This window comes from Topomyia yanbarensis, chromosome 2 (genome assembly GCF_030247195.1).
Source record: "Topomyia yanbarensis strain Yona2022 chromosome 2, ASM3024719v1, whole genome shotgun sequence".
In the NCBI taxonomy this organism is placed as follows: Eukaryota; Metazoa; Arthropoda; class Insecta; order Diptera; family Culicidae; genus Topomyia; species Topomyia yanbarensis.
In genome coordinates, this window is record NC_080671.1 from 220589698 (window position 1) to 220603365 (window position 13668).

A 13668-nucleotide genomic window follows, 5' to 3' on the forward strand; every position below is an offset into this window, starting at 1 on the left:
CATTTTTCCGAACACCGTAAATGCAGCTAGAAGTCCGAGAGGATCAAACATACTCATTAGGGGAGACTGAGGAGACTTGATCCCCGGGGAGACTTGATCCCATCATTGTAACTCAAAGGCGGATCAGAATACATTAATCGAATATACTATAAAGTTGCGTAGTTTTATCTAAACATAAATTTCATTAACACAGAAAAAAGAAATTGGACTTTTGTGTAACCGAATTTTTACCGATTTAAAAAAAAATCTCAGAAGAACTGAAGAAGATTTATTTTCTAAATTTTCAAACTTTTATAAAATTGATAAAATCACCCACTACATACTCTACTTTTGCATACAGAATTACAGGAGAATGTCAATTATATGAATACGTTATGATTAAGCTGATTCTTTTGTTCAACTATATTTTTACTAAAGTTTGCTGAAATAGATGCTATGGGTTCACTTGATCCCTTCAAATTCGTTGAGATTTGATCCCCTTCGCCATACTTCATACACACCACTAAAAATAACCAAATTCACACCAGAACAATTGAAGTCATTGTTGTCATAAAAAAATGTCAAAAATGAACGCTTCATCGTAAAGAAACATAACTGTAATTGTTTACTACAGTATACGTAGTAACCATTCATCCCACATTTGACGTTCCTCAACCATAATAAAGACAGCTTTCAAATAATTGCACGGAGATTTGGGGAATTCGTAAAAAAATCAGATGAGAGATATGTAATATAATATAATAATATGTAGTAATATGTAGTAACAAAAATAACAATATCTAATCATAACAATTTAATCAATACTACAATCCATTTATAAAATTGAATGGGGTAATGTACCCGTTTTTGCCCTATTAAGAAGGGTACCACATTATAACAATAATAATTTTATTATTTCAGCTTCTTTGATTTGTTATTAAGGTCCATTTTTTTATTTCGATTATAGAGGTTTTAACGTTAAGGTCATTCGCCTCTTATTAAGAGCCAATACAATAACAAAATTGTCTTGAGAATGGTGAAAATCTTCTGTTTGAGCGCAGCATTATCGCAATACCATTTAAGTCAATGTGTGGAGCAAAGATAGCAGACGCTGCTCTAACCAAAGACTTCAGATGGTTAGGATGATAGTAGAAATAGGGCAAAAATAGGCTTATTACCCTACATGCTCTATTAAACACGTTTTCATAAAGGAAGCAAGTGTCCCCAAATTAGGGATCGAGTCTCCACTAATCTAAGAATTTTCCATTTTTTTGCTGTTTTCCAGAAATGCTCATAGCTCATGTCCAGTATAATATTTCCATGTAATTTTTTTATGATTATTAGTCATCCCTAGAAACAATATAAAACTACAAAAAAAACATAGTTTTTTATCATTCCACGGAGTTAGACTGAAAAATAAAAAAGGGGATCAAGTCTCCTCAGTCTCCCCTACAATGCTTAGTACTGCTCGTTTAGTCGGTCGACTATCACCGTACATAAATGGTTGTAGTTCCTCGCGCAACTCCGTAGAGAACATAAACATGTCATCCCGAGGATCCCAAACGATGCCTATTACACATTCGTGCTCAGTTTGCTTGTCGCGATGAAAATGGATGTGTTCGCCTAGCTGCCTCAGCACGTCCGGTTCGTTCGAAAGCCAATTTCGCATGGTGAAACCCGCCTTCGAGTGCACGTACCTAACCTGTTTCGCCAGCGTCATTGCTTCCTCGATGGTATCCGTGCTGTCGAAATAATCATCGACATAATGTTTATCGATAATAGCCTCAGCCGCGTCTGGATATATTCCTGCGTATTCAGCAGTGTTTAAATTTTTTAATAAATTGTGCGGAACACGGAGGGCATGTGGATCCAAAGGTGGCTACTTGCATCACGTAAACATCTGGTAGTGCTTGAGGGTCCAAACAAAATAGGAATCGCTGAGCATGTTGATCTTCGTATCTTATTCGAAGCTTGTGGTACATCTGCTCGATGTCTCCACCGAATCCAACTCGTCGCTCCAGGAAACGGCAGATCACAGTTGGCAGACAGATGAGCAGATCAGGGCCTTTTAGCAGCAAGGAATTTAATGAAACACCTCTCACCGACGCTGATGCGTCCCATACTAGTCTGATTTTTCCTGGTTTCTTAGGATTCAGCACAACATTAATAGGTAGATACCATACTTTTGATGGATCGATTTTTTGAAGCTCATCATCTGTAGCTTGCGAGCATATCCCTTTGCTGTGTTCTCGCGTATCTGTTGTTTAATATTTGCTTCAAACGCCGGGTCCTTAGATAATTTCCTTTCTAGAGACTTCAGCCTTTTCAGCGCCATTGGGAAACTATCCGGGAAAGCAACATCATCTTGTCTCCATAATAACCCAGTTACAAATCGATCACCCGTGCACACGGTTGTTTTCTCGAGTATTTCTCGTGCCCGCCGCTCTTCTTCGGATTCAAGTAAGACGGTTACCGCAATACCAGTTTCCTCTACAGCATAATGACTTCGTAGAAGAACATGCAGCTCCTGATTAGATGGTAGTTCACAAGTGTGGTGAGCACTGAAAATTTTGTGTGACTCCCCTTCGTCCTGTGGGCCATAAACGGTCCAGCCCAATTTTGTTTTAACGGCAATCGGCTCCCCTGGACTTCCAACCCGCGGGTCAATAGAGGCATACACGTGTAGGTGCTACAATCCTATCAGTATTTGGGGTGAGCCGCGCTGGTAGTCTGCGACTGACAGTTCCTGCAGATGTTCATACTGAGCAGCAACGTCGAAAAAGCGCAAACTCTGATGTGGTACTTGCAACTTTTCGACTGTGTTGATATCTTTTAGATCAAAACTCTCGCTGGAGGTTGTTCCAGAAATCGATAAGTGTATGCATCGAGAATTCTTTTCCATTCTTGACATTCCTGCTGTCCATCTTACTCGAGTTGGTTGCCATGTACCTTCGGCTTTAAGCTGATCAGCTAAAGTACATTCTACCAACGAATAAGATGAGCTTTCGTACAAAAAGGCCATCGCTTGTACCGTACGTTGTCCACTTCTAAGAACTACCGGAACCATACGAAAAATTATCGGTTGAGAAGACATCGTGCTATGAATATTACAATCCGCCATTCTTTCGATACCATCCTGATGTATGAGAGCGTTATGCCTTTCCCGGCAACTTCTTACATTGCAACGTGTTTTAAACTTGCATGGAGCTTGGCCGTAATCATTCAAACAACTATGACATAATTTCCATTGCTTTACTGCTTGCAGACGCTCGTTCAATGGAAGTCGTCTGAACTCGTCACAGTACCGAACTTTATGATCTGCGCGGTTGCAGATTTTGCAGGGTTTTTGGCGGTTTCCTCTTCCGAATTGATCATAATCGTGTGGCTCGAAATCTTGAGAGGCGTTTTCCACCTTACTGTGAGCGTTCAAGAAGCCTTCAAGAACAAATCTCGCAGTTATACTGTTGTCCTTCGGAATTCTACTTGGTTGATAAAACGCTTCCGAAAACAAAGTCACCTCACTGGCCTCTGACACTATCTGGGACAAAATATCTGATAATGTTCGCAACGTAACACTTTTCTGATTTCGCTTGTAACGAACCCATTCCAACTTCGTCTGCGATGGTAGCTTATCGATAAGTTCCTGTAATAGCATTGGATTGACCAGATGATCTCTAAGCGACGCAGCCTCCAAATAATCGCAAAGTTGTTGGACCACTAGACCAAATTGTATAAACGTATTCAAGCGATCGAGTTTTGGATTTTCGGCCTTTCTGACTTTAAACAACAAGGTATGTAGCAGTTGTTCGGGCCTAACGTAAAGTAGTTGAAGCGTCTTCATAACCTGAGGAACAGCTTCTGGTAACAATAATATGCTCCGGACAGCTTCTAACGCGGGGCCCCGAAGGCTTTCTTGAAGTCGAATAAGATGTGCAACGTTGGAAAATCCACAGGCTTCGTTCGCGTTCATAAAACTGCTGACAAACATCGGCCATTCTTCCGGACTTCCGCTAAAATTGGGAAGCTTTTTTGAGATGACTTGTTTGGCGGCTAGTTGGACCCTTGTTGGTCCCGTATTTAAGGACGCCGACCCGCGAGGCTCTTCGTCGTATACCTCCTCCTCACTAGAACACTCAGTCATGCTATCGACTGTGTACAAATTTTCTTCAATAATTTCACCAGAGTACGTACGATCCATACGAGAACGACCAATAAGGGTACCATCTTCAGCAATGTCTGGATTAAGAAACATCTGTTGCGATATTCGTTGGTCGACTCTTTGTGGCCCTGCGAATGAAGCAGATTGCTGACCGGAAGGGCAAACTTTTTTTCTGGCATGATTGCTGGTAATTCTCCAGATTGCTAACGGTGAGATTAGGCGTTGAACTCTTCGGGATGGCCCCTCTTGGGTCGCTTGTGTGCCCCCTTGTCCAGGATTTGACCGATTCATCCCATTCTTTTGCTTCTGTATTGCGGAGTTTGCCTTTTGTCATACTTTCCCTCTTGTTACTTTTTTGTCCAGCTGCCTCAATTGTAATTTTTTCCTGAAAGCTTCCTCTTCAACACGACTTTTTTCCTCCATTTCTTGCTCTAACGCCAATCGCATTTCGCATAACTCTCTTTCATGGTGGAGTTTTCGTTCCAGTTTCATACGATAAACCATCTTCTCGTGCTCCACACGCTGCTTGTGCAATAACTCTTCTTGTTCCTCATCGGTTACATACTTCATCAAATCTTCTTGCAGTTGACGAATCCCTTGTTCAAGAATGCCTATTCCAGCTAACGGTACATCATGATTTGATTTCGCATTGGTGGATCCTTTGGCCAGACAGCTCCAAGAGACATTTTTTATTTCTTCTGTGACCCCGCACATTTGAAATGAAACCAGGCCTGACATAATTCACAAAACACCATCCCGGTATCAGCGTGATCGGGTTTATTGCACATTCCGCAATTGTACGCGGTAATTTCGAGGTTATCTGGAGTTTGATCCATCATATTTTCTTTTGAGTAATTGTTCGGATCACGACAAATAATTATTTATTTTGTACACTGTTCTTGATGCGCAGCTCAAACTGTAAATTTAATGCGTATTGTACTAAAACAATAAACATTAGAGTAATCTAGGAAATCTTACAGAAAATAGTCTGCTTATCCAGCACGTGATCCTAACTTGAGTCGTACTTGTTTGCCATACTATTAGTTCAAAGATACCCTAGTTTTAAGTGTAGATTATAATAGTATTTTTTTATTCAATTAATTGTTTAAACTCACAGGTTCCACAGTGAATGGTAGAATTTTGCCGATTTTTTATAAAGCTTTCCTTAAATTTAGTGTTGAGCACTTCCAGCCGCTGTTTTTTCGTAATTTAGTCGTCAATAAGTGTGGACGTGTTTTGCATTCGCTCCCGGTATCGCGCGTTTAAGTTTGTTTAATTTTAATTTGACCAAGCGCCTCGTTCTAAAGTTTGTTTTGTTTTAATTTGACCGAGCGCCGCGTGCTAAAGTTTGTTTTGTTTCAAGTGACCGAATTTAAAAAAGTGCGAACGATAATAAAATGAACTGCGAAATTTGTGCCTTGGACGCCTCTGCGGATTCGATTCTGTGGACGTGTGTTGGATGCCCAAGGAAGTATCATGCAGCTTGCATTGGCGTTACCGTGCAGCGGGGATCACTAAGGAGAAAGGACAGGAGATTGGTTGATGTCAACTCGTACATACTGCCATAATGCGACTCGACCTACTACATGGGAAAATTCATTTCAACGGACTCGCTGAGCAGCAAAAACTTCTGGAAAAAACAAATACGGGAGAATACTGAAATGATTCATCAACTAACATTTCAGCAAAACAAGCCGGACCTAGTACATGAGGCACTTGAAGGCCTAGAAATACTTCTCACCACTATTAAACAAGAATTGATTACAATCAACAAAAATAGTAGTCTAGCCGGCAGTGTTATTGCAATAAAAAACCACGTTACCTCTTTGCTTGACACAGCAATTAAGTCAATATCAGATAGTGTATACGAATCGTTTAAAACAGTTACTTCGGAATTATCCGCTGATTTGCATGACATGAACGCGGAAATAAGTCAGCTTAGAGAGCTGTCTTTAGACACAGCAAATAGTAATCCTATGAACCCAAATTCCACCCTAGGATACGAGATTCTCGACGAGTTGAAGTCGGTTTCAGTTGCCCTCAATGAAAACAAAAGTACCAGGCAACTACAATTGTCACATGAATCAACGTTGCTGCCAGAAATTCTCAACGAGGTTAAATCGATGTCAGCATATGTATATGCGAATAATAAGACCGCGCAATTGCTATCGCCGAATGACTCACGCCCCAGTTTGGAAGTTGAACTAAATAACGCTATTAAATCAGGATTGCGTTTCTTGGGCACGAAAAAAGTATGGAAAGGGGGGTAGGCGTAGCGTAGTTGGTAAATCGATTGCCTTGTACGCAGCGCACCTCTCTTCGAGCCCCGACCCAGCACATAGGGTTAGAAATTTTCATAAGAGTTATTTCTAACCCGAAGAGGCGAATGACCTTAAGGTTAAAACCTCTATAATCGAAATAAAAAAAAAAGAAAAAAAAGTATGGAAAGCTGACTCGAGTGAGTACGATGCGCGAGAAATAAATCGATTGAATCAACAAAAACAGGCGGATAAGGCCAGAAGGCGTAAAAAGAAACAAATATTTGGAAACCGGAATACCAATATTAAAAACAACAACAACAATATTTTTCCACCTGATCGGAGACCCCCTGCAACAATAAACGATCAACGCTCTAAGACGATTTCGCTAGTTTTTCAAGGCAGCGTGCACTCAGTGCACAAGCGCGACTGCCGGAAGGTTAAATACAGTGAATACGGAATGTTCGCCATCATCATCACAGTGTGAGGCATGCCGCTTTCAACATTCGTGTTTTCGGTAGTTTCGACGCTTTCCTTAGAAGAAGAAAAAGACGAGTGTGCTGTTGAGCACAGTGTTTTCCAAGATTTAGATAATGATAGTAGACTTTCAAATACAAAAAAGACTGCGACAGAATTATTAATGAATTGTCAAAATTTTAATAGGATGAAAAGTCCAGCCAAAATGGCAGAAATTTATAAACGTATATTAGGTTCATCATTTTTGGTTATATTAGGAACTGAAACTAGCTGGGATGATAGCGTAAAAAGCAAAGAAATTTTCGGCAGTGATTTTAACGTATTTAGAGACGACTGAAATATTCACGAATCTCAAAAGAAATCTGGCGGGGGAGTTCTTGTGGGTGTTTCGACTCAATTTAATTCAGAAATTCTATTCACAGTAAAGTTTAAGGAATTTGAACTTGTGTGGGTTAAATCAAACATTGCCGGCGAAATGCATGTTTTTGCCTCTGTATATTTCCCACCAGAGCATGCTAATATAACATCGTACGAAGCTTTTTTCCAAATAGCTGATCAAATTTTATCTGAACTTCCAGCCGAAGTTCAAGTTCACATTTACGGAGACTTTAACCAACGCAACGCAGATTTTATTCCGAACTCTGACAACGAACAAATTTTAATCCCAGTCGTGGGAGAAAACGAAACATTGCAGTATATTTTCGACAAAACTGCTAGCATAGGACTAAATCAAAAAATCGACAGAACTGCTATCTTGATCTTTTATTTACAAACCTTCAGGAAGACTTCTGTGTATCTGAATCTCTAACTCCTTTGTGGAAAAATGAAGCATTTCATACTGCTATTGAATTTTCCTTATTCATCCATGAAATTCAAAAACCCAGCGATTGTGACTTTGAGGAAGTCTTTGAATACCATAAAGCCAACTATGACAATATCAGGCGGAAGCTAAGTAGTGTAGACTGGCAAAATACCCTCAGAAATGAAGGAAATATTGTAACCGCCGTGGACGTATTTTTCCAAATTATTTTCAAAGTTAATTCATGAAGAGGTGCCTATTAAAAAAAAGACGACACGGCAACTCGAAGCATCCCGTTAGGTATAATAGACAAATTAAGGGTTTGAAAAATAGGAAGCAAAAAGCCCATAAGCTATATAAGAAAAACCAAAATAATGAGCACTTGGAAAAATATTTCGACATTTGCGATAAACGAAATATGGCCATAGATTCTGCACTTGCGGATTATAACTCAAAAACGGAACAGCAGATCAAATCTTGTCCAAAGAATTTTTTCAACTGCGTCGAAACTTAATTAAAATCAGACATTTTCCCATCAACAATGCACTTGGATGACAACGTAGCAACCGAGTAAACTGCTCCATTGTTCTGATCGTTTAATATATCTTTGCAATCTGGACAGTTCCCTAAAATATGGAAAAAATCTTTTTTAGTACCTATATATAAATCTGGCAAAAAATCTGACGTACGTAATTGTCGTGGGATAGCCATAATCTCCTGTATTCCGAAACTTTTCGAATCAATCATTAACGAAAAAATATTTCTTCAAATAAAAAACAGAATTTCCAACCTCCAGCATGGCTTCTTCAAAGGTCGTTCGACCTCAACAAACTTACTAGAATTTATTAATTATAGACTGATTGCAATGGATAATGGTGTTAAAGCCAAGGAAAACGGCTCCGTCTGGCAACACTAAACATGATCCACAAGACGAGGATCACTTGATCTCGTTTCACCACAATTATATTATACTAGCTAATACCCGTCCCGCGTTGCTGCGACTTTCAACTAAATTTGTTCAGCTGAGTATATTATAAGAGTAGAATCAATATCTTTATTTATTTTTTATTGTAAAGCGAGTGGGTAAACAATGCTTCGGGTTTTCCCATTTGGCGTAAAATCATTGGAAAAACACTCGCTTCAACATCTTGAATGGAAGGGTGCAATTGGCAGAAGTTTTGTGGAAATGATATCTCGCTGGTTTGAGGATCGATTGGGATTTTGCCATCACCCATGTTCGAAAGCTGTTCGGCAAATGTTTCCGAAGATTCGTCTCGAAGTAAGTGCACACGCATGTTGGTCGATAGATTGATTTTCTGCACATGTCTCCAAAGTGCTGACGCTTTCAGGCAAGCGTTGAGCGGGTGTCGCTCTTCGAATGACTGGCAATGTTTGACGAAAATCACCAGCAAGTAGTATGAGAGCTCCTCCCATTGGTTGCTCAACACCACGCAGATTTCTCAAAGTTCGGTCCAGTGCTTCGAGTGCTCGCTTGTGTGCCATGGTGCATTCATCCCAAATGATTAGCTTGCACGTGCGCAATACAGTGGCCATGCCTGACCTTTTGCCAATGTTGCAAGTTTGATTTTCGTCGTAACTCAAATTAAGGGGAAGCTTGAAAGCTGAATGTGCTGTTCGTCCGCCATCGAGTAGCGTTGCTGCAATTCCTGAAGATGCCACAGCCAATGCAATTTCATTTTGCGCTCGAATTTCGGCGAGTATCAAATTCATGAGAAATGTTTTGCCTGTGCCGCCTGGTGCATCAAGAAGTATGAGTCCACCGTTTTCGCTTGTTACGCGCTCCATTACCGTATTGTACGCGAGCCGTTGATCATCAGTTAAAAGCCCTTTTTGATTTTCAACGAATGCTCGTAGCTGTTGAACGTCGTATTGTCTTTCGCGCAACACATCTCTGTCTTGAATATCGTTTCTGCCACGTACCGGTACTGGTAAACCAAGTTTGGAAGAGTAGTTTATTGTTGATGTAAATGCATTTGTCTTCAAGTAGTATGAGTGCTTGATTGAAAATGTCATCTGTATATTGTGCGTCGGGATAGATTCGGCGTGCTGCGTGAAGTATATCTTCGCTGAGGCTTTCTCTGTGTGTTTCCCAAAGAGTGTTCGGATCAGAAGGCGCGCAAGTTGTCAAAATAATTGCAAACAATACACGTATTTGTTCCGGGCGTAGGGTTCGTCGCGGTGCGGATGTGGGTAAATGGATAGTCCGCACCGCAACCGCAAAAAAATAATAAAACCGCACCGCTTACCGCAACCGCATTGCATTTACCGCACCGCACCGCGCGGTAATGCGGTAAATGCGGTAAAAATTATGCATTATAAAAATTGTGTTGAAAAATTAATAATTTGTTTTGTGTAGCCATATATAGTAAAATGTTATTCTTATTTACACGAAAATTACCTTTGACGGACTCCTCAGAATGAAACATTTATGAAAATATTCAACTTTGCAAGTTTTATTAAGAGGTTTTGGCGTGAAAAAAAAAACACTTTTTCTCGATTTTTTTGAAACTTTGCGTGAAGCGAACTGAACAAAACTTTTGTACATTATAGTGTATCATTTCAATAACATACTGTAATTTTTCCATGCAAAAATATCGACAAACGACTCGATGACGAAGCTTTTTGCAGAACGTATCTGGAAAAATATGATTTGCTGTGTTACCTTCCATTCAAAAACTACTTAACCGATTTCTTTCAAACTTTGTATACAGATTCTATGTAAAAATACCTAACCCCTACGTTAAAGTTTCGAGATAAATTTTCAATTACAGCAAAAACTGTCCAAACCATGCAAAATTTGGCATCTGGGATAACTTTGACATTTGTCAGCAGACCTTGAGGCAGACTTTGAGAAACACAACAAAAATCGCAATGCCCTACACTAACTTCGAAAGCTTTACTTTCAAAAAGTTACAAAATACTCCTAACTGAAAAAAAAAATTCGTTAATTTGGTAGAAAATATTCCCAGTTGGACGAACGATGGACGCACGCGAAAAAAAAATCCTCCAAATTCGTTTGGTTTGATGATGATAATTACATTCTTTGGATTGTTTTTAAATCGTAGTATCATTAGTTCATTTCTAAGTTCTCCAAATTAATCAAAATTCACTGTCGAGAAAATGCCATTGAAAAGGATTCATAATTCCACGATTACCAAGAGGAATCAGGAGAAATGATGCATTTTGTAATTGGATTTGACAGAAAAATTCAATTGTTTTCAATGATTGGATTTTGCGTTTTATGTATTTGAAAAGGTTCGTTTGTAATTTTTTTCGTTTAAGTATAAAACAAATAGTTTTCAAAATATGTCATAAAAATAATGGTGCCAAATTATATTGGACACAGCTTATAGATTTTATTTCTTAGTAACAGTATGTTTTATCATATTTGAATGACCAAAATGTAAAAAATCAAGTAGCGATAGGTCGAATACAGATTATATTCGGATTTTTTTTCAAATCATTGTCAAATCTATGGAAATTAGAGCAATTAAATGTTTATCATGCTTCTCTATTGTAGGGTAATAAATAAAAATCGAACGTTCTGAGAGAGAGAGAGAGAGAGAGAGAGAGAGAGAGAGAGAGAGAGAGAGAGAGAGAGAGGGAGAGAGAGAGAAAGAGAGAGAGAGAGATGTTCCTAATAATGAAATTGCTAAGCATTCATTCAGAAAATAAATCTAGTTGCGTCCTTCTCAAATGGTAAAAGTCATAGTTTTAATTCACCTTTTAATGCAGACTGCATACTTTATCAATTATTTTTTGAAGCGCGGTTGCGGTAATACCGGGAAAAAGTGTCTCACCGCACCACAGTTTTTGCGGTGCGGGTGCGGTAAATACCGCGCGGTTGCGGTAATTAACGCAACCGCGACGAACCCTATCCGGGCGACATGAAACGGATGCATCGGTTAAAGTATTATCCCAATGCTGGTCATCTTCCAGCAAACCAAGTCGCAAACATGTCTCTCTGAACGTTTCGCACACTTCACCATTGACAGTTTTGATCGTTTGGAACGATGTTGGTCCCCGGACTTCATGCAGCAGCATTCGCAAGTAAAAACATTCAGCGTTGTTTGGATGAACTGTATATACTCGTCCCAAAGCATCAGAAGCGCGTACATCGGGATAATCGGGAACTGGTTTGCCTTGTTTCCGTCTTTTAAACTCTTTTTTTGAAGTATCCCAAGTGAAATATTTTGGAGCTTCGTGATACAGTAATGTTCGTGCGAATTCATCAGCAGCCCACAATTTGAAAAATGAGGTTAATGTTGTATCCGGTGGTCGTTGGGCTCTCTGTACTGCATTCGCTTCTGTGAAGTAGACTCTTTGACCGTTTTCTAAGTGAACGCTGAGATGTGTAACAGTTGGGTGGCGTTCGTGAATTGGGAACCCGAGAATTCGCCAAACAGCTTCGTTGCTACTGATGTAGCGTTTGGAATTTTTCGATTTCATCGACAAGTGCGGGTGCATTCCGATTTGTTACTTCAAAAACTGCCATTTCGCTGCCTTTGTTTATGTAACTGCCAATGTATTTGATCGATTTTACAGACATGCATGCTTCTACGTTGATATGTGCCTTGAAAGTTTTCGACAGCAATGGTGTGTATGGCACGATCCATCTGTTATCGATAGTAATATCAGCACCTCTCACGTTGACAGTAGATGTGTGCCCTCCATCTTCTGGTTTGCGTCGCCTGTACTTCGGATAACCGTCATCACCGGTCTGTGTTTCCCGAACAAATTCCCGTGGATATTTTTTCGTGCATTTGCCATCTTTCATACATGGTGAGCTGGAATTTATTGCGCCGCATGGCCCATGAACCATGTTTTTCGCGATAACATCAAACAACTCTGCATCTTCTTCTGGATCGGGAATTTCGGAGCAAATAACATCGTCGATTTGAGTTGGAATCAACTTTTCTGAAAGCCAGATTGAAATGTGTGCGTGGGGCAAACCTAATGAAATGAATCCCAGTAATTAGCAATTTTAGGTAAAGAATTTAAAAATGAAAATTAAGTACCCCTCTTCTGCCATTCAATTGTATACATCCAGCAGCGCGTTTCTCCGTAAATGTGGCACTGTATATGTGGAAGTGACAGCAAAGGTGATGATTGTACGAAGAAGGTAGAAAATGCTTTCTAGAATTTCATTCGAATACGAATGAGCTTAAATACAGCGCGGAATAATGAATAGCGGCTTAGAATGCGTGACAAAGCGGCTGTGACTTTCCACGAAATAGGAGGAAAACACAATTTGTTCCAAAGCGCCATCTGGCGGGCATATAATCTCCAACTAATAGTTCACAAACACGCCCCATAACAAATACCTACTGTGTGCAAATTTTTACGGAAATCGGTTAAGCCGTTTGGGAGTCTATAAATCATATACATACAAACTTTGACTTTTATATATATATATATATATATATATATATATATATATATATATATATATATATATATATATATATATATATATATATATATATATATATATATATATATATATATATATATATATATATATATATATATATATATATATATATATATATATATATATATATATATATATATATATATATATATATATATATATATATATATATATATATATATATATATATATAGATAGATAGATAGATAGATAGATAGATATGCCTTTCATTACTCTTATCACTAGTAGGTAGGATATATAAAATACCATTAGGCACGATCACCCATTGCTCGGGATTGATCGTGTTCGATATTTACCACTGACCCATCGTATCGCAATGAATACGAGGGCAGTATCAGTATCAGTAAAACTACGCATCCGTTGCATCGTACATTCTTTACAAAGAATAAATTAGTAGAGCTTAAATATACTTTGTCTTTCACAAATAAAGTGCAGATTTTTTCGGATTAAAGGAAGTGGTTTTTATAAGTTGAACAACCAAAACTTTCCGGCATATACGAGGTCGATAAACCCGTCATTA

General features: G+C 39.0%; 1 protein-coding gene across 1 annotated transcript; it reads right to left on the reverse strand.

Moving 5' to 3' along the window:
- Positions 1-1408: 1408 nt before the first annotated feature.
- On the reverse strand, positions 1409-4120 carry LOC131680089 (uncharacterized). The gene is made up of 3 exons (XM_058960812.1): positions 3236-4120; positions 2163-2569; positions 1409-1721 (listed from the first exon to the last, which is right to left on the reverse strand). Exons 1-3 carry the CDS (start codon positions 4118-4120, stop codon positions 1409-1411), a joined length of 1605 nt encoding a protein of 534 aa, XP_058816795.1.
- Positions 4121-13668: the final 9548 nt, after the last annotated feature.

Bases quoted from the DNA above. Each gene is read 5' to 3' on its own strand.
- LOC131680089 (XM_058960812.1), bottom strand. From the start codon at position 4,120: ATGACTGAGTGTTCTAGTGAGGAGGAGGTATACGACGAAGAGCCTCGC. The intron at 2,570-3,235 runs GTAAAGCAATGG...TATGGCCCACAG, and splicing joins TGAACGAGCGTCTGCAAGCA to GACGAAGGGGAGTCACACAA. The intron at 1,722-2,162 runs GTATGGTATCTA...TTATTTCGACAG, and splicing joins AAAAAATCGATCCATCAAAA to CACGGATACCATCGAGGAAG.